The sequence below is a fragment of the Macrobrachium nipponense genome, chromosome 39 (genome assembly GCF_015104395.2).
Source record: "Macrobrachium nipponense isolate FS-2020 chromosome 39, ASM1510439v2, whole genome shotgun sequence".
NCBI classification, from domain to species: Eukaryota; Metazoa; Arthropoda; class Malacostraca; order Decapoda; family Palaemonidae; genus Macrobrachium; species Macrobrachium nipponense.
In genome coordinates this window covers 9,091,629-9,114,128 of record NC_061099.1, presented here as the reverse complement: position 1 = coordinate 9,114,128, position 22,500 = coordinate 9,091,629, and the positions used below count along the sequence as shown (strand labels likewise).

Below are 22,500 nucleotides of genomic sequence, written 5' to 3'. Positions count from 1 at the left end.
GTCATAGAATTAACAGTTCATTCCAAAGCAAGTGAAAATAGAGATAAGCAAGAAATGAAAAAAGTGGGAAGGATATGGAAAATACAACTTCTACAGTAAAAATATAAAATGGTCAGAAATTAATGAAGAATTAAACAAAGATTGGGATAACATTTTCGTAAGTGATGACATAAGGGTAAATACGGAGATATTATATAAAATATTGGAGAAAATAGTGGAAAAAATATATACCGAAGAGAAAAGTAAACATCATTCATGCATACAAGAGACAGAAGGATCTTGTTCCAGAAAATCAGAAAGTGGAAAAAAGGTCTTGCAAAAGAAAAAAATGCATGGAAAGTTATAGAAACTAAAAAGTAAGATAGAAAATGCAGGGAACAAAAGATTATACAATCAAAAGAAAATGAAAAACGGGACTTGGAAGAAAAAACCCTATTAAATATCAAGCAAAACCCCAAGCTATTATACTCATAAGCGAAGAAGATGAATAAAAGAAGAATAGAAATAGGCCCTCTGAGAATTGAAGGGAGATTAACGAATGAAAAAAAAAGGAAATTTGCAAACATACTGGCAGAACGATATAAGAGAGAATTCACCCCTAGAATAGATAATGAAGATAATGATATAGAAGTAAGGGATGAAATAGTGAATATTGAGCTGACATAGATATTAATGAAGCTGATATTGTGCAGGCTATTAATGAAATTAAAAATGGAGCTGCTGCAGGGCCTGATGGAATTCCTGCTATTTTGTTAAAGGAAGTAGTTCATTCTATCGCAAAGCCACTTGCAATATTATTAAGACAAAGTGTAGATACAGGCAAGATTTATGATGAGCACAAATTAGCATAATATTACCCCTACTTTCAAAAGTGGATCAAGACTAGAGGCAAGTATTATAGGCCTGGTGAGTCTAACATCACATATTATGAAAGTGTATGAAAGGGTAATGAAGAAAAATATTATGAAACATTTAATAAAAAATAATTTGTTAATAAAGGACAACATGGTTTCGTACCCGGAAAAAAATACACAAACCCAACTGTTAGTCCACCGTGAGAACATATTCAAAAATATGAAAAGCGGAAATGAAAACAGATGTGGTTTATTTAGACTTTGCAAAAGCTTTTGATAAAGTAGACCATAATATATTAGCGAAGAAAATTAGAAAACACAATATCGTGGGGATTAAGGTAGGAAGATGGTTAAAAGAATTTTTACACACAGAAAACAGATAGTTATTGCAAACGACGAGAAATCGGATGAAGTCAAGGTAATATTCGGTGTGCCGCAAGGTACGGTGTTAGTTAGCTGCAATACTGTTTGTTATTATGATTGAAGACATAGACAATAATGTGAAGGATTCGGTAGTGAGTAGTTTCGCAGATGACACAAGAATAAGTAGAGAAATTACTTGTGATGAAGATAGGAACGCTCTACAAAGAGACCTTAACAAAGTATATGATTGGGCAGAGGTAAATAGGATGGGATTTAACTCTGATAAATTTGAATCAATAAAAATTATGGAGACAGAGAAAGAAAGCTATATGCATATAAGGGACCTAATAATGAGACCATCACAAATAAGGAAGCAGTTAAAGACCTTGGTGTGATGATGAATAGGAACATGTTATGCAATGATCAAATAGCAACTCTGTTGGCAAAATGTAAAGTCCAAAAATGGGCAATGTTGTTACGGCACTTCAAAACGAAGGAAAAAGCTGGAACAAAAACAATTGGACTTCAAAACCCAAGGAAAAGCTGAACACATGATTTGCTAAAACATATGTTCGTAGTCCACTTGAATATTGCAATATGATATGGTACCCACACTATCAAAAGGATATTGCACAAATAGAGAGTGTACAAAGGTCCTTTACAGCTAGAATAGAAGAAGTTAAGGACCTAGACTACTGGGAAGACTACAATTCTTAAATTATATAGTCTAGAAAGGAGAAGAGAACGCTACATGATAATTCAGGCATGGAAACAGATAGAAGGAATAGCAGAAAATATCATGGAACTAAAAATATCAGAAAGAGCAAGCAGAGGTAGATTAATAGTGCCCAAAACTATACCAGGAAAAATAAGGAAAGCACACAGGACATTATCCACTACGCACCAGCATCGATAATGCAGCGTCTATTCAATGCGTTGCCAGCTCATCTGAGGAATATATCAGGAGTGAGCGTAGATGTGTTTAAGAATAAGCTCGACAAATATCTAAACTGCATCCCAGACCATCCAAGATTGGAAGATGCAAAAATATACCGGAAGATGTACTAGCAACTCTCTGGTAGACATTAGAGGTGCCTCACACTGAGGGACCTGGGGCAACCCGAACAAGATGTAAGGTCTGTAAGGTCTAAGGTAAGGTCCAATGATCTAGTGCCTTCACGTACTTTTATTAGACTTAAACAAAAAAGGCAAGATGACCTTTTAATCGGTAGTAGGGTAACAGTTAGATGTTTTCCAATAGTTATTCATGTATTTTAATTGTTAAAATTAACTAGATTTCTATTTACTATTTAGTTTTGTTGATTTTTTTAGCTGAATAACTGCAGTCGCCATTATGTCTTGTTTATTTATCTGTCTTTCATACCGCAGTTGAGAAGAAAATTTCCATCTTATTCCATTAATTTAAGGGCGACTGTCATCCACTTGTTATCAGTTAATCTGTTTATTTATTAACCTTCTGATTTATATTTTCTTTTCTAATTACGGACCTTTCCTTTCTGTATTTCCTATTACCTTCTGTTGCTTTCTTCCAGTGAATGCCATATTCTTTGGACGTTTGAATTTCAAGTCGGTGGTCCCTTTAGTGCTTCTCAATATGATAGGGTTCATGTTCTGAATAATAATAATAATAATAATAATAATAATAATAATAATAATAATAATAATAATAATAATAATAATAATAATAATAATAATATATTATTATTATTATTATTATTATTATTATTATTATTATTATTATTATTATTATTATATAATAATAATAATAATAATATAATATAATAATTAACTATTATTATTATTATTATTATTAATAATAATAGGTTCCCGAAAGCTCTCTGTAATGAAATATGCTTTAAATTATGTATATATACATAACTGTGATTTGTTTCTCCAATAATAATAATAATAATAATATATTTCAATGTTCTCAAATTTCGGACGATATTCAACAAACAGAAATCATATCAGACAACGAAGATTAACAAAGAGACCGGACTAAAATTTAAGATATATATATATATATATATATATATATATATATATATATATATATATATATATGTATATATATATATATATAATATAATATATATATATATATATATATATGATATATATATATATATATCTTATCTATATATATATATTATATGTATAATAATAATAATAATAATAATAATAATAATAATAATAATAATAATAATAATAATAATAATAATAATAATAATAATAAAGATCGAATTGACTTTTCATTCAGACATTCCCGAAGGAAAAACAAAAATAAACAGACTTGAGTTACCTTTTCATTTTATTCAGATGTTTTAGGAAGCAAGATCAGTTCCAACTTTGTCGTTGCTCCTAATGATGTTGTAACTTGGTTGTTGGTTCTGATGTTATTGTAACTTTGTTGTTTTTTCTAATGATTGTTCTAACTTTGATGTTGTTTCTAATGGTTGCTGTAACTTTGTAGTTGATCCTAATGTTTGTTTTTAACTTTAACTTAGTGTTTTGTTCTTATGTTGTTTTTAACTTTGTTGTTGCTTTATGATGTTGCAACTTTGGTTTTTGTTTTCGAAATGTTGTTGTAACTTTCTTTCTGTTCCAAACGTTATCGTTTTTACTTTGCTCTTATTCCTGATGAAGTTTACTTTGTTGTTGTTGCTGCTAATGTTGTTGTTGATGATTTTGTTTTTTTGTTGTTGCTGCTTTTGTTGTTGCCGGGGGGAAATAATGAGAGTAGTGAAAAGTACCAAATAATGACCACCAAGGTTTGCTATACATCAAGGCTCTTCGTCATTAAAGGGAATTAGAGGGTCGAGCGTAGGCCTAATTTTTTAGTTTCCAAAAGTGGACGTTCCCTCAAAAGGACTCCCTTTGTCGGTAATGTAATTAATATGTTATTTCCGACTTAATTAATTACAGTCGACACATAACAAAAAAAAGAACTGCAGGTTTGAGCTCATGTGTTTGAATACGTTTCTAATGCATTTGACGGGGATATTTTAAATTCATACAAAAGTTAACTTACGCCATTTTAATTTTTCTGTAAAATAACAAAAAACTTGTGCCGGCTTTGTATGTCAGTCCGCACTTTTTACTGTCCGCTCTTTTTATTCTGTCCGCACTTTTCTGTCCACACTTTTCTGTCCACACTTTTCTGTCCACACTTTTTTCTGTCCACACTTTTTTCTGTCCACACTTTTTTTTGTCTCCACGTTATTCTGCCCGTCCTCAGTTCTTAAAATCTACATGTGCTATAGGGCTGCAAATTGGTATGTTGATCATCCACCCTCCACACATCAAACATACCAGATTGCAGCCCTCTAGCCTCATTAGTTATTATTTTATTTAAGGTTAAAGTTAGTCATGATCGTGCTTTTGGCCACTGTATGGGACAGGCCACCACCGGGCCGTGGTTAAAGTTTCATTGGCCGCGGCTCATTCAGCATTATATACAGAGACAACCGAAAGATAGATATATTATACACTGTATAATAATAGTGTGTTTAACCATAAGCGAAAGAATTTGTGTGCAAAATTCACTTTTTTATTGTCATTTTTCTATATTATTTCTGTTACGTTTCATTTCCACTTTTCAAAGGTTTCAAATCTGATATTTTTTCCTCTAAATTATTGTGCTTCGTTTTATTTCCAATTTTTAAATCTTCAACAACATATAGAGATGTGTATCCAAAACAGGAGAGAGAGAGAGAGAGAGAGAGAGAGAGAGAGAGAGAGAGAGAGAGAGAGAGAGAGAGAGAGAGAATTAGATTATTTTTTGTTACGTATAATTCCAGTGTTAACGTTGTAACGTGATGAATTTTCCCTTTCGTTAGAGAAGAGATTTTTTTTCCTCATATACATATATGGAGAGAGAGAGAGAGAGAGAGAGAGAGAGAGAGAGAGAGAGAGAGATCAAATTACTTTTGTTACATTTTATGTCTTGTGTTATAATTTGACGAAATTAGTTCCCTTTCGTGAGAGCGTCTTGAGAGAAAGCCAGACGATGTCCTCACGGAGAGAGAGAGAGAGAGAGAGAGAGAGAGAGAGAGAGAGAGAGAGAGAGAGAGAGAGAGAAAGCAACTGTACCTAAGACCCAAGCGTGTGCATCAGACCTGCTTCCGCCTTTGTAACGAGTGCATGTCACAGAACTTTTGTTTACACGTCTCTCCGCTGGACTCTTGTTTGGTAGGCAGCAGAAGTAGTTCTGCGCTTCATATCTTCTCGTAATATATAACCTTTTGCTTTTGTTTGTGTGTTTGTTTGTTTGTTTAAAAGTTTACCGTAAACAGATAACATACTTACGTAGATATTTACGAGACTAAAGACGCTTACGTAGATAGGTAAAAGACTTACGTAAATATATACGAGACTCAAAAGACTTATAGTAGATAGGTAAAAGACTTAAAAGACTTACTTAAATAGATACGAACTCAAAAGACTTACGTAGATAGGCAAAAAGACTTAAAATACTTACGTAAATAAATACAAGACTCAAAAGGCATAAGTAGAGGTAAAAGACTTAAAAGACTTACCTAAATAGATACGAACTCAAAAGACATACGTAGAGAGGTAAAATACTTAAAAGAGTTACGTAAAAAATACGGATTCAAAATACCTACGTAGATAGGTAAAAGACTGAAAAGACTTAAAAGACTTGTGTAAATATATACGAGACTCAAAACTCTTACGTAGATAGGTAAAAGACTTAAAAGAGTTACGTAAATATATACGGACTCATAAGACTTGTAGTAGATAGGTAAAAGACTTAAAAGACTTACGTAAATAAACACGGACTCAAAAGACTTGTAGTAGATAGGTAAAAGACTTATGTAAATATATAAGAGACTCAAAATACTAATGTAGATAGGTAAAAGACTTAAAAGACTTGCGTAAATAGATACGGACGCAAAAGACTTATAGTAGATAGGTAAAAGACTTAAAAGACTTGCTTAAATAAATACGGACTCAAAAGACTTGTAGTAGATAGGTAAAAAGACTTAAAAGACTTACGTAAATAAATACGGACTCAAAAGACTTGTAGTTGATAGGTAAAAGACTTAAAAGAATTACGTAAATAAATGCGGGCTCAGAAGACCTGTAGTAGATAGGTAAAAGACTTAAAAGACTTGCGTAAATAAATACGGACTCAAAAGACTTGTAGTTGATAGGTAAAAGACTTAAAATAATTACGTAGTAAATGCGGACTCAGAAGACTTATAGTAGATAGGTTAAAGACTTAAAAGACTTTCCTAAATAGATACGGACTCAAAAGACATATAGTAGATAGGTAAAAGACTTAAAGACATACGTAAATATATAAGAGACTCAAAAGACATACGTAGAGAGGTAAAAGACTTAAAAGACCCACGTAAATAAATACGAGCTCAAATGACTTACAGTAGATTGGTAAGAGACTTAGAAGACTCACGTAGGTAAATAAAAGACTTAAAGGACTTACGTACATAAATAAAGACTTAATTAAATATATAAAAGACTTTAAAGACTTACGTAAATAAATACAAGCCTTAAAAGACGTAAATGAATGAATAAGTAAATGAATAAGACTTAAAAGACTTACATGAATAGATAAGATTTAAAAACTTACGTAAGTAGGTAAAAAACTTTTTTTAACATATACATAAATAAATAAATAAATAAAAACTTCATCAACATCCATTTTTCTCGGTTTCGCAGACTTGGTAAGACACAGACTACTAGACTTCTTCACTCTCTTATCTGCTGTGAGCGAAGCTTTGTGTTTGCTTTGTTTATTGTTGTTTTCCCACAACAGCTAAACACCTCCTTTGTGTCCTTCTTGCTTTGAAGTTAGTAGCGTTTGTTTGCTTGTGGCGTGGCCAGGAAGCAGTGGGAACAGAACCTCCATGAATTTGACTTTCACGTTAGTTTGTGTATATATGCTTTCTGTAGTTTGTTTGCAGTAAGAACTTTCAATTCAGTTCGTGTGGTTTTCTGTTGGTTATTTGCGTATGTAACCTTAGATTCTAAATTTGCATTTTTTTTATTGCAAAATAAAAATGTACATACTTGTGGTACTAGTATATATATATATATATATATATATATATATATATATAGTATATATATATATATATATATATATATATATATATATATATAACGTACAGATCAACCGCATTCATTGAATAAGTTTAATTCTGCATTCAAATCAACCAAGACCCTTTTCCTGTTCCCATCCACCTCCTCTCCCTTACGATCGCGGTAAGGGAAAAGAAAGACCTCACCTTCCTTTCTTTTCGCAAAAATGGGTCCCAGAGGCGGTTTGCTCTTGGCCGATTCGCTAATTAATGTTACGCGGGCTGCTGGCCTCGCGGCCTTTGAATAAGACAGACGTTCGAAGCAAGTAATTATGGCACAATGCGGAACCTTTCTTCTCTCTCTCTCTCTCTCTCTCTCTCTCTCTCTCTCTCTCTCTCTTTCTTTCTTTCTCCTCTGTTCAAAGACGTCGTGGCTGAGTGGAAGAAAGGTTGCGGTGAATAAAGTGGGCTTGGCTGATATATATATTAGGAGAGTGGGTTTAAATAGTGCGCTGGGATAAAAGTGTAAGAAAAGGCTTAAAAAAATTGACAGGTACGGTAAATATTTTTGGGATACATACATTGTGTGCTAAAATCTCTCTCTCTCTCTCTCTCTCTCTCTCTCTCTCTCTCTCTCTCTCTCTCTCTCTCTCTTCAAAAAAAAAAAAAAAAAGTACGATGGAAGGAATAAAACAAGACATTTAAAAAAAACAGCTCGCTTTAATGAAAGTTTATACTTCCATATAAAATATAAATTTTGACAACTTGTGAGCTGGTTGCTGATTGGTTTGTTGTTGAAAGAAGGAATTACCTGTGTCAGAAGTAACTACAGGTATGCTGTCTTCCTTCTTTATCCCCCACCGTTATTCAAGAAACCCTGAGGATATAAATGAAATTTTATTCTAAATGTAAAGGACAAATTTTTTAGATCACCTAGTAACTCAAGCAATAAACTTAATAATAGTCAGCAAGGCTTAGAATTTAGATTTTGAGCCAATGAAGTAAAAAGATTATTTATTTGCCGTCGACAGTACTAAATGTGACTATCGCTAACCACAACAGGCCTAACGACCTGGAAACTTCGACTTAAAGATAACATTTGGCCAATAATCTAACGCAAAGGTGACTAAAAAATGCTAACAACTTTATGAGATAACCCCAAGTTACAGAAGTGACAAATTATGAGTACTGAAAGAAGCAGCATCCACAGGGCTTATTTGTTGGGAATCGAGCAAGGGAATATTTATCCAAGATAAATAAATTGACAGGGAATCACTTTTAGAAAACCAGCATAATTTTCGCAATGACGTACCTTATCAATACCATTCCTCTGAAATTTGGTGACGATCGTGTCGTTGATGTTAAAGCACATATGGCTGGTCTCATCTTGTGCAGGATGGCGGAGATAATCGAGGATGTATTACCCCTCCATTATAGGGTCTTGACGAACTAACATTAATTTTTATTCCAAAAGACTTGCGCCAAGTAAGAAGGTCTTCTTCCAACTGCTTCATTCCAACTGCCTTTTCTCCGCCGGCGATGGTTCCTTCAATACTTCGTAATACTGCGAAAGAACAAGACCACCAGCAGATAGTTCCGAAAGAGTAGTTAGGTAGTTTACACTTGAAAGGATTTGCCGTCAAAACGAAAAACAAGTTCAAACAACCATTAATACTAATTCACAATTAACATAAATTATCACTGAGTAACAGTTTTATCCAAAAGGGAGAAAAGGACGAATAGATTCTATGATTACCCAACAACCAATAGCAACAAAAAAGAACACGAACACTCAGTAAACATAAATTCCTAACACACACACACACACTCTCTCTCTCTCTCTCTCTCTCCCCCTTCTTTTCTTGAAAAAGTTAAATTCTTTCTACAAGTTTTTTTTTTTCATTTAAACGAGTTCGACTTGTCATTAATTCACTTACTCTGGAAGTAAGCCTACAAACTACTTTGTTGGTGTTCTTGTTCTTGTTCCTGTTTGAAGGCGTTTCGCGTTAAGTTAGAATTACAGGAATTTCAAGAGAGGATATTCATGATTTATTTATTGGAATGAAAATGTAAAAAAATAGATAAAATAAATATACCATATTTATTTTAGTTTTCGTCTGTGAAACGGGGTTCTATCTTAGCACGCGGTCCGAGTAAGCTGTAGGTCGGATCGCGCCTTGTTTTCTTGGTCACCATCATAATCGTCATTGCTTTAGCTGTATCATTTTCATGGCACATTATCACATCAATTTTTTCTCTCTATGTAAACATCACCATCGACACCACAATCACTATTATGCATCACCATCATTCCTCATGCGTTTATAAGTTCCAAGGGAAGCATTATTCCCATTGTCATCACCATCATCACCACAATCCCCTTCATTATCTTACTGACCCCTATATACATCACAATTATCACTATTATCCATCACCATCGTTTTCCATATGATTTTTAAAATTAATTCCAGGGAAGCTTTAGTCCCATTGTCATCACTCTTATCATGATCATCATCATTCTCCCTTTCATAAGTAAAAAGATCACCATCACCTTCATCACTATTGACGCCCCGAGAATCAGTTTGTCACTGTCACGGAGGGAGGGATCGTTTGGTTTTTATTTATCTGTTTGTTATTATTCCATTAAGGAGGGATCCAATTATTTTATTTTATTTATTTTTCCTTTTTTTCACCGGAGAAATGAGTTCGACCTCTTTTATTTACCTTGGGTTATGATGGTCCCAATTTTTCTGACTTACCAGAATTTTGCTTTCATTTTTAAGAGTCTTATTGACACTGAGTTCGTAAAACCTTTGCTTAATCATAAATACTTCTCTCTCTCTCTCTCTCTCTCTCTCTCTCTCTCTCTCTCTCTCTCGTTATAACTGTCCCAGTTTTTCTAACTCATAATTTATTTTCTGTAGCAAAACTTCTTCTTTCAATTTGATTCATCAAATTGTCTGGTCTGATCATAAACAATTATTTCTCTCTCTCTCTCTCTCTCTCTCTCTCTCTCTCTCTCTCTCTCTCTCTCTCTCTCTCTCTGTAGCAAAAAATTTTCTTGCAATACGATTCATAAAATTGCTCAGTTTGATCATAAACACTTATTTATCTCGCTCTCTCTCCTCTCTCTCTCTCTCTCTCTCTCTCTCTCTCTCTCTCTCTCTCTCTCTCTCTGTGGATGTTTTGCCTCGCCGTAATGATATTTAGATCGCTTGGGCTGAATTTCACCCGAAATAGATCGAGGGTAGGGTACAATTTACTGAACTCCCTGATCAACATGATATTCAAATTATACTGATTCCAACTTTATAGCAAAAATGGCTGGCGCTCGGAAGGCGTTTGTTACATAATTAGTGAAACTAAGTAGAAATTAAATCATATAAGATATCTGGAAGATGAAAATTAGTAATGGTCTGAAATTTTTGCGCTCAGATGTCGCAGTTCAGCTATTAATTGGAGTTGAATTGAAATAAAGTCATAAAAGAAATCTGAAAAAGTTTAGGTGGATAAAGTCTACGGACATTTCAACTCACATTTCAGTTACATAATTTTTAGGTAGATCGAATTAAATCGATTCATGAAGAGGTGAAATATGAATGATTGATTAAATTGATCTCTGTAAGTCCATTAAAGTGCAAATACTTTGATTAACCAAAGGAGGGCATCAGCAGTTTAATGAGAAATTCTTGTACTGAAACAAAAGCAGAGAGGTCGTACGGATATTCTGTAAGTTACATTGTAGTAAGTTAGAAGAAAACAAGAAGCCAAACAGTGTTTTTTTAAAGGATGCGAAGCCCTTAGTAAGGTAGGGAGAAGAGCCTAAATTTGCATAAAAACACTGAAAGAATTGTTGGCTATCAAGGAGAAAGTATTGGAAAAAAGATGCAGTCGGACTATGACACTTCCCCCTTATAAAAGGTGTTGTTAACACTACAAGGTTTAAGTCACAAAGATTCCATGCAAAGCAAATAACAATTCATAACAGGTAAAAGAAAAAGGAAAGAGATTATACAGGAGTAAGAGCATCTTAGACGCTTCTGAGAGATCTTGCTGTAGTGCTAATTATTAGCGTCAGATGCAATCTGCTACATATAACCGTAATTGTTGTGAAAGTTTGGGGCGCTGTTATTCATCATCTTTGCCATATCACTGATAGCTTGGAGCTGGTTAAAGTGATTGAGATATTTTTAAAATATTTGATTGAAAACTACAAAATAAGAGCTGAGGAGATTGTGTGTGTGTGTGTGTGTGTGTGTGTGTGTGTACGCGCGCGCAGCAAAGAACGCTCATTGAATCCATAAAAGTATCTGTTGCACGTAAGCTCATAGCTAGGCCTACGTTTGATCTGCCCCACGTAAGCTCATAGCTAGGCCTACCCCTGAGCTGTTAGCCAGGTGTAGACCGATTAGACTAATGTACTTAGGCATATTGAAGAGTGTAGCCCGTACGAAATAATAGACTGTCGTCGACTATCTCTTCTTTGTATTACGCATTGAAAATTGACGCATCAGGTGTCGAAACGTTCACAGAAGTAAAGAGTGAGGGCAAAGGGCTGGAAGATAATGAAAATCAGAGGGGGTAGGTTTGGAGTGGGATTGGGGATTGGGGGAGGGGGTTGGGATGGGGGAAGGGGGGAAACAGCGTTCGACAATCCTCCGGAATCCGTTTATATGTCCTAACCGTCTCTTAATCCCCAACTGTAATTTAACGCCTACGGCTTCAGTGAGCATAATACACGGGGGAATTTTTTTCTCTTCTCCTTCTTTTTCTTCTCTTTTTCGCCATTTGAAAAGAATCGTTCATTTCTTTGATTCGCCGCTGATTTGTGCCCCTAAGTATACTGAGGGAGAACGAGTTTGTATTGTCCATATTGTTTTTGTGTTTACGTTTGAAGTGATGTGAGTTGTGAATTAGTACCGCTACTTTGTGAGATTTTCCTTCTAAGCTGCTATTCTTTTGTAAACCAGAAAGTAGCGTGAGGGATATTTTTTATTTGTCTATCTATTTGTTTATCTATTTTTTTTCTTTTCAAAACAGAAAGTAGTGTCAGGGATATTTTTTACTTCATTTTTTTTCAAACCAGGTATTAGCGAGTGGGATATTTTTCTTATTTCAATTTATTTATTCACTTATTTACTTTTGATAATCAGAAAGTAGCGTGAGGAATATTTCTTTATAGCCATTTTTTTTTTAAACCAGAAAGTAGGGTGTGGGATATTCTTATTTCAATTTTTTTTATCAAACCAGCTACTACCGTGAGGGATATTTTTATCCCATTTATTATTATTTTTTTTTTAAACCAGAAAGTAGCGTGAGGGATATTTTTTATTAATTCTTTTACACCAGAAACTAGCTTGAGCGATATATCTTTTTTTTTTTTTTCAAATCAGAAACAAGCGTGATGGGAATGGAGAATATTTATTTATTTATTTATTTATTTATTTATTTAGTTATTTATTATTTATTTATTTATTTATTTATTTATTTATTTATTTATTTATTTCTCAAGTCTCTAAGTTGTGCTAAGCATCTTGACCTTCAAGAGCAAAATATGGTGTGTGAAAAGATAATGATTTGAAGTGGGTCGGTTGAATTAAAAAAAAAAAAAAAAAAGTAGCACAAACACTCACATAAAAAAATGTACGTTATGCCCAAATTTCCAGGGAGAGCACGGAGCAACTGTAGCTGTTTATAATCGTTGTGAATTATTAAAGATGCTTATCAAAGATGCAATATGCACGTATGCACGAACCACGGATGAGTTCACGTCTGCTGCATTGTACGTGTTCATGTTTTTTTTTTCTGTTAGGTTTATTTTAGGTTTATGTTTATTCATATTTATTGGTATGCATAAGTGCGCACATGAGGAACCAGGCTTGGGTTAATAGACACTCGCATATATACATGGATAGTGACAGTCATAAACTGGGGGTTCTTTATATATATATATATAGATATTATACATACATACAATTTATATATATATATATTTATATATATATATATATATATATTATAGATATATATATAGATATATATATATATATATATAGATATATATATAGATATTATATATATATATATATATATATATATATATCTCTATATATATATATATATAACATATATATATATATATATATTATATCTATATATATATAAATATATATATATTATATATATATAGTATATATATATATAGATATATATATATATATATATATATATATATATATATATATATATATATATATATATATATATATATATATGTATGTATGTATGTATGGATGTATGTATGTATGTATGTATGTAATGTATGTATTCGGTAGCTGTATAGAAAGAAAGCTTTTGCAGACTGTACACAAACACGTCTCTCTCTCTCTCTCTCTCTCTCTCTCTCTCTCTCTCTCTCTCTCTCTCTCTCTCTCTCTCATTCTACGTACAATATTTTCCCATACATCTAAATAAACCTTCTGGTATTTAACATTGCTATAATCTTAATTCCTTTACATGTACCACAGCCACTGTTCTATGTCATATGCTTGTTAACAATATGTAACTTGTCTTTTACTGTCATCCATTCCCTATGGTCTCCTCTCATTTAGCTGTCTAATTTATTTAATGTTTACTCTGATTCATTCTCAGAAAAAATCGTCATACCTCACCGGTCTCGTTGAATTTCTTTATGAAATATTAATATTATTCTCTAACGGTTTACGAATTGAAATGCAATTACATTTTATTGCGTTTCAAACAATCACACTATTTTACTCGTAACAGTTATGACCTTTTCAGATGTTTTTTTATTCAGTCAAATTAATTATGCAATTTTAAATCATCGCCAATGATACCATTCCCTTTGTTTCTTTATTTCATTATGCTGTAAATATTTTTACTGGGCTTAGAGTTTGATTCTATGTTATTCATTAATTAATTTATTTATTTTTTACTTTATTTTATTTATTTATTTATTTATTTATCTATTATTTTGCTGATGGAGATTTACAGATTCTTTATTTTTCTCTAAAAGAAAATTATTGAGATGTCTATTTGTCTGCCCGTCAGCAGTTTTACTGGCCGCCCTCACATCTTAAAAACTACAGAGGATAGAGGGCTGCAAATTGGTCTGTTGATCATCCACCCTCCAATCATCAAACATACCCAATTACAACCCTCTAGCCTCAGTAGGTTTTATTTTTATTTAAAGTCTGTCTTAAATTTTCTGTGTCTCTATTTATAGTTAACCCATATTTTTTTATGACTATTTATTATTAAACCCCATTTGCTATGTGTCTTTATTAATAGTAAACCCATATTTTGTATGTCTACTTATATTAAACCCTATTTTCTGTGTCTGTTTACTAGCAAACCCCATTATCTTTGTCTTTATTTGCTAGTAAACCCCATTTTCTATGTATCTCTTTACCAGGAAACCTCTTTTTCATTGTCTTTATTTACTAGCAGACCCCATTTTCTATGTATCTGTTTGCTAGCAAACCCCATATTCTTTGCCTTCACTTACTAGTAAACCGGACATTTTCTCTGTATCCGTTTACTAGTAAACCCCATTTTCTTTGTCTTTATTTACTAGTAAACCCTATTTCCTATGTGTCTTTATTTACTAGTAAACTCCATTTTCTATATGTCTTTTATAGGGAACCTCGTTTTCATTGTCGTTATTTACTAGTAAACCCCATTTTCTATGTGTCCTTTTTATAGGGGACCTCGTTTTCATTGTCTTTATTTACTATTAAACCCCATTTTCTATGTATCTTTTAATAGGGAATCTCGTTTTCATTGTCTTTATTTACTGGTAAACTCCATTTTCTTTGTTTTTATTTCCTATAAAACTTTATTTTCTATGTGTCTTTATTCCTTTATTCACTAGTAAACTCCATTTTCTATGTGTCTTTTTATAGGGAACCTCGTTTCCATTTCTTTATTTACTAGTAAACCCTATTTTTTATGTCTTTATTTATTAGTAAACCCCATTTTCTATGTGTCTTTTTACAGGGAACCTCGTTTTCATTGTCTTTATTTACTAGTAAACCCAATTTTCTTTGTCTTTATTTACTAGTAAACCCTATTTTCTATGTGTCTTTATTTACTAGTAAACCCCATTTTCTCTTTGTCTTTTTATAAGGAATCTCGTTTTCATTGTCTTTATTTACTGGTAAACCCAATTTTCTTTGTCTTTATTTACTAGTAAACCCTATTTTCTATGTGTCTTTATTTACTAGTAAACCCCATTTTCTCTGTGTCTTTTTATAAGAAATCTCGTTTTCATTGTATTTATTTACTGGTAAACTCCATTTTCTATGTGCCTTTTTACAGGGAACCTCGTTTTCATTGTCTTTATTTACTGGTAAACTCCATTTTCTAAGTGTTTGTTTACTGGCAAGTAACCCGGACCTTTTCTCTCCTTCCCCCGGCAGTGGCCTGTTCATCCACGACGCCGAGCAAGTGCCAGATGCTGCTGAGGACGCTGCGAGACTTCGACTACCTGACCTCTTGCAAGTGTAACGAGCCGCACATGGACTTCGCTTGCCACAGCTTCCGCGAGACGATCTTCAGCCACCCGTGCGGCCTCGTCGAATCTGACGGTAATCCTAGGCTAGCGCCATTTGCGTCCCTGTATGGCAGAGGTGGGTCTGGTGGAACTCACGTCACGTCAAGTCCAAACAAAGATCGTGGTTGGTGATGTCATGCTGGCGACCACGATCCTTAATCGTTCTTAGATCGTTATCATTATGATGGTTTTTATTTATCTATTTATTCATTTCTTTACTTATTTTTTTTGCTCGTTATTATCACAGATTTTACTATTCAATTCCTGTATTTTTTGTTCTCACTTGATCTCTCCAATTTTCTTAATATTTGAAAGTACTGTGTTTACGCTTTGGAATTTTTTTGAAAGCACAGCGTCTAGTTTCTTGTTTAATTCCTGTATTTTTCCTTAATGTTTTTCAAAGTTCTTAATCATTGGAAGTACTCTATATACGCTTTGGAATTTTTTGAAAGCACAGCGATTAGTTTCATAGTTTTGCACAAAGAATTGTTTTTCATAACTCCACCTAAAGCGGAGTTTTTTTTTTTTTTATACATTTGCCACATTCACTAAATAATATATTTTTCTCTTTGCCCTCGCGACTTTTATTCGCATGAAAAAAAATACATATACATTCGAATAACTGAAAATATTCAGGTAAATTAGTGAAGAATGTAAGTTCGATTAAGTTTCATTGGGTTTAAAATCCAATAAATTGTTCTTACCTTATTAATGTTACAGCATTAGCTTTAAAAAATGCTGGAAAAAAGACCTTCATTAGTACAGGTTTTATTGAAAATAATGGCTATTTCAGCTGCGTATATTTTGTATAGAATTTTCTCTATTCTTCTTATTACTGACTTTTCTTCTGTATTCAAGTTGGCTATTAAAACGCCAAATAGGGGATTTATGTAAAAAACGTGGTATTTGTCAAACTGAATGTATTATACAAAATGCAAAACATTGTGCTACATTTTGTACAATATATTCAATTTGACAAATACCACGTCTTTTACATGAATCCCCATTTGGCGTTTTAATAGCCAACTTGAGAACAGAAGAAAAGTCAGTAATAAGAAGAATAGAGAAAATTCTATACAAAATTATTCTTATTATTATATTATTATAGATTATTATTATTATTAATATATTTATTATTATTATTATTATTATTATTATTATTATTATTATTATTATTGTTGTTGTTGTTGTTGTTGTTCAAACTAGCAACTGCTAATTCATAAGCTTATGTGCCACATCAAGAAAAATGATTAAATTGATGTAACGTAAACATTTTTAAATATAAAAAAAAATTCCAAAAAATTATGTTTTTAGAAACATTTAAAAAGTTATTTATATTTTATATTCTTTGACAAAAGCGGCATTTTATGAACAATATCTTAGGTAATTAATATTTTACTGAAGATTGCTAAGCAGTGACGAAAGATGGAGTCATTTCCAAGGAACAAATTTTCGTTTTAACTTGATATTCCTGGATTACATCACGAGGACGATACACACGTGTCAGCTTCAGTAGCAAATAAGCTTTTTGAGTAGGGGTAGTAGTAGAAGCACGAGCTACTAGTAGTAGGCAGTAGTGGGAGTTAGTAGCAGCACCTGCAGACCAAGAAGGATAAGTGGAAATAAGTAGTAGTTCGTTAGTAGTTTTTTTTTTTTCAATCTGTTGAGTTTTATGTGCATATGTTGGTGAGACATTCATATTGCTCAATGAAACTTCACCTCCACATATGTATGTATGTATGTATGTACTATATGTATATGCATACATATATGTGTGTGTATATGCAAGTATATATATATATATATATATATATATATATATATATATATATATATATATACATATATATATATATATAATATATAAATATATATATATATATATATATATATATATATATATATATATATATATATATATATACGTATATATATATATATATATATATATATATATATATATATATATATATATATATATATCTATATATATATATATATATATATATATGTATATATAACGTTATGTATATAGATATATATACATATACATATATATATAATATATATTATTACATTATGTATGTATTTATACATATGTTTATATGAAACACACACATAAATGTATATATATAAACAAATACATATATGTATATGTATATAAACATTTATCACGGTAACAAAAACGTGGTATATAATACAAACAGAGTATTTAGCCACGATGAAAGTAAAACAGCGGAGTACAAGATCTTTCGCTTTTACCTTAAGCCATTTGCAAGCAAACTGCCTCGAAGTTGAAGCGAAAGTTCTGGCAATCCATGATTTCACTCTATAAGTGGCCAAATACCTATTTTATTTCTTAAATCTAATAATTTTGTTTCAATGTTTGCCAGCTTTCTATCACTCAAGTTTTTAGTTAGTTTTTAGCACCAACTAGCAGGTTTTTTTCTCTATGATAATTGTGTAATAAATTGATAAAAGGATGATCTCATATATCAGAATTTGATTGAATCTTAGAGTGATACTTGGTTTACCAATAAGCTATTCATATTGTCTCAAATTTATAAGATTAAAAATTTTATTAGTTCTCTGAAAAGTATGCTTATAATCTTAATGTAAGGTAATAAAAAAAGTTTAAATATCAAGTAAAATTTTAAAGATTCCTTTTGACAATGTTAATTTTAAAGTAGAATCAGGGCGACTTTTCAATTTGAAAATTGTCTAATAATTATTCACAGGAAGACTGAGGTCCTTTGTGTGTACTTGACAGATTACCCGGAGTACACCCATCCGTTGATGCCGAACTGCAACGATGCATACCAGAGTTGCAAAGACAAGGGCTCCTGTCTGAAGGCCTACGTCGAGTTCGCCAACGTCTGCCCCTTCAATGGGATCACCTGTATCGCACAAGACAGGTAGGTCGCTCGTTGTATCTCACACAGAATGAAGGGAATCACGGATATGGTAGACGCGTAGATGAGTCGGCCATGTGATGCTGATTTAGGATGGATCAGATACTTATTCCATTCGTTTCGTTTATTTCTTTATAAAGCTCTGTAAAGCCTCGATTGTTTACCCAGTTTCTTGTCAGATGAGGCTCTTTTGTCATGCGATCTTGACAACTTTTGTGAAATTCCGTTAGAGGGAGCAATTCATATTTATCCTAAATCATGGGATTTTATTTAGTGGTGACATTGTGACCACTTGAGAAAGGTGTTGCATACATGTATATATATATATATATATATATATATATATATATATATATATATATATATATATATATATATATATATATAATATATATATATATATATATATATATATATATATATATATATATATATATATATATATATATATAAAGTTTGACAGTAGACAAAGACGAAATTAGGGGATTGGCAGACCCATCCTCAATTATTATGCATAATATCATTATAAATCAATAAAAAAGGATGGTTTCCAGTATCTGAAATAGTCATTCGCTCTGAGGACTACCCGATTTTTAGCTGCATTTTCATAAAAAAATTAGTTCCATCTATTAGATTCTGTTTGAGTATAGTCTTAAGCTCTTCAACACTATCATTATTAAAAACTACTAGCAAACATAAGTATATAGAAATTAATAATGAAAATTCGTAAAGCAACTAAGTCTACGGGCATAACCAGCTTCGTTTCAGGGAATCCCTTCTCACCCAGACCCCTTCGGAGGGAGGGGGGAAGAGGTAGGATGAAACCCCATTATAAACCATCTTAGGGGTCCCCACTATAACCCTGCCGAGTTTTATGCCCATCGGACCAGCCGTTTGGCCGTGATTGCATGACAGACAGACGGACAGACATTACGCCCATTATAGTAAGATTGTTTAACAGGATATCTACATCATATTTTGTAGAACTATTGGTTAGCTGAGAAAAACGTTTAAGTACTAATATCGTTTTAAATTGTAAAAAATAGTGCGTTAGAGAACGAGTTTAATTATTTTTCATAATCCAAGATGACTCATTTAAATAACCCTTTTCTCCTGAAGTGAATAATCTCTGACATTGAAAGCTTAATGGAACAACATCCCCCTTACATAAAAGTGGTAAATATTTCATGGTTCTTGTAACAGTAATTCTTCCCCTCCTGTCGTATCATGACACGACACTTATTCTCACACTTATGGTCAATAAACTGGGGTGAATTCGCCCTGGCCCGCAGTAAAGTCACAGGGAAAAAGTCACAATATTGGCTAGGGAAATAAAGTCACAGGAAAAAATATCGCAGTATTGGCTAGGGAAAAAATTCACAGGAAAAAACTTCACAATTTTGGCCAGGGAAATAAAGTCACAGGAAAAAACTCAATTTTGGCCTGGGAAAAAAGTCACAGGAAAAATGTCACAATATTGGCTAGGGAAATAAAGTCACAGGGAAATAAAACTCACAATTTTGGCTAGGGAAAAAGTCACAGAAAAAGTGTCACAATTTTGGATATGGAAATAGTCACAGAAAAAAAGTCACTATTTTGGTTAGGAAAAAAGTCATAGGTAAAAAAAAAAGTCACATTAATTTATGGTGGCCGGTAATAGTAGTCACAGGAAAAAAAGTCACAATATTGGTTAGGAAAATAAAGTCACAGGAAAAGTGTCAATTTTGGCCAGGGAAAAAAGTCACAGGAAAAATGTCACAAATTTGGCCAGGGAAATACAGTCACAGGAAAAGATGTCACAATTTTGGCTAGGGAAAAAAGTCACAGGCAAAAAAAAAAAAGTCACTTTAATTTACTGTGGCCGGTAATAGTGGTCACAGAAAAAAATGTCACAATTTTGGCTAGGAAAAAAGTCACAATTTTGGTCACAATTTCGGCTAGGAAAAAAGTCCCAATTTTGGATAGGAAAAAAGTCAAAATTTTGGCTAGGGAAAAAAGTCGCATCAATTTATGGCGGCCGGTAATAGTGTTAGAGGGGGAAAATTCGCAATATTTCTTGGGGATCATTATCCCCATGATACTTACAGCCTTTTGTTTATGTTTATACAGAAATCCCCAACGGGTTTGTACTAGAAAATCCGCAAAGATAGACACATACCGGGTTAGAACCCTAAGGGGTCACTATCTATAAAAAAAAAAATTATTGTGACATTTTTATCTGTGACTTTTTTTCTGTGACTTGTTTTTACCTGGATTCAAATTCGCGACGTTTATCAGACAGGTTACGGGTAAAACGAAGTTTGTCTCGCTCAAAAATAATTGCTGCTTTTGCTGTGGAATCCCAATTGGATTACTTAGCGCCCATGCTTTTGAATTTGGCCCAACGTTGATGAAGTACCTAGCAACTTTTCCTGAAGTGACAGGCGTTACTTCACAATGGATCGGATATATTTGCATTTGTGTAGAGTCATAGGTCTCTCTCTCTCTCTCTCTCTCTCTCTCTCTCTCTCTCTCTCTCTGTATTTCCCTTTACCTCGTCTTGCTTTTTCCTAATGAACACCTTAATATTCTTTGGAAGCTTGTTCCATGTGAATGGGTTTCACCTTCTGAATAATAATAATAATAAAAACGTTTGGCTTGAAATATTTCTCTCTCTCTCTCTCTCTCTCTCTCTCTCTCTCTCTCTCTCTCTCTCTCTCTCATGTGAGAATTGTATCTCCACGGTTAAAGTCAAACTTTCCAGTCACCCTTGAAATTGTAACTAATTATTCTTTGCAATGTTTCCTGAAGTTATTACAGAATATCTTGAAATCTGTATCCATGCTAATTCTCTCTCTCTCTCTCTCTCTCTCTCTCTCTCTCTCTCTCTCTCTCTCTCTCTGGCCATTTATCAGAAAAATTCATTGTGTTGGAATCCTTCGGTTTTCGTCTACCTCTGCCTTCCTTATGTATTTCCCTCTAAGCAAAGGTTTAGAATTCTCTCCCATATTCTGTATTCATGACTATTTAAAGACTTCGGACGAGGATTAACTCCTGGTCATTCACCTTCCTCTCATCCTCACTCGAAACCGGACGTTATAGACGAACCACATTTTTTATGCATGAAAAGTAGAGAGTGAGAAACGTAACCTTTACTGGATCAACTCGTTCTCCGTTTTTCTTTTTCGTTTTTTATTCCTTTTTCCAAAGGAAGATTGGCGGGGAAGAGTGACATTTATGCCCTACATTTCTCTTCGATCCTGAACTATTTTGTTTAGTTGTTTTTTCTCTCTCTCTCCTTGAAAAAATAACTGGTTGGGTGTACGAAACACGAAGACGACAGATTTTAGGCAAAGTCGTGCTCTCTCTCTCTCTCTGTGTGTGTGTCTCTCTCTCTGTCTCTCTCTGTCTCTCTCTGTCTCTCTTTCCAGCATGATTTTATACACACACACACACACACACACACACACACATATATATATATATATATATATATATATATATATATATATATATATATATATATATACATAGAGAGAGAGAGAGAGAAGAGAGAGAGAGAGAGAGACTGAAGTATTTTCATATACGTTTCTAGTTGTTGAAATTCTATGTGAATAACTACTGCAAATTAGGAATGAGGTTATGAATTTGATTCTCTCTCTCTCTCTCTCTCTCTCTCTCTCTCTCTCTCTCTCTTCCTAATCATTTACTTCAGTTCCCGTACGGCTAAACAT

At 32.9% G+C, this 22,500-nt stretch overlaps 1 protein-coding gene across 1 annotated transcript in view; it reads left to right on the top strand.

Moving 5' to 3' along the window:
• LOC135209945 (uncharacterized) overlaps positions 1–22,500 on the top strand; it is a 251,746-nt gene that overhangs the window by 91,913 nt on the left and 137,333 nt on the right. Inside the window, exons 4-5 of the mRNA XM_064242676.1 lie at positions 15,742–15,951; positions 18,646–18,790. Of these exons, the coding sequence (XP_064098746.1) occupies positions 15,742–15,951; positions 18,646–18,790 (355 nt within the window). The remainder of the gene's footprint in view (positions 1–15,741; positions 15,952–18,645; positions 18,791–22,500) is intronic.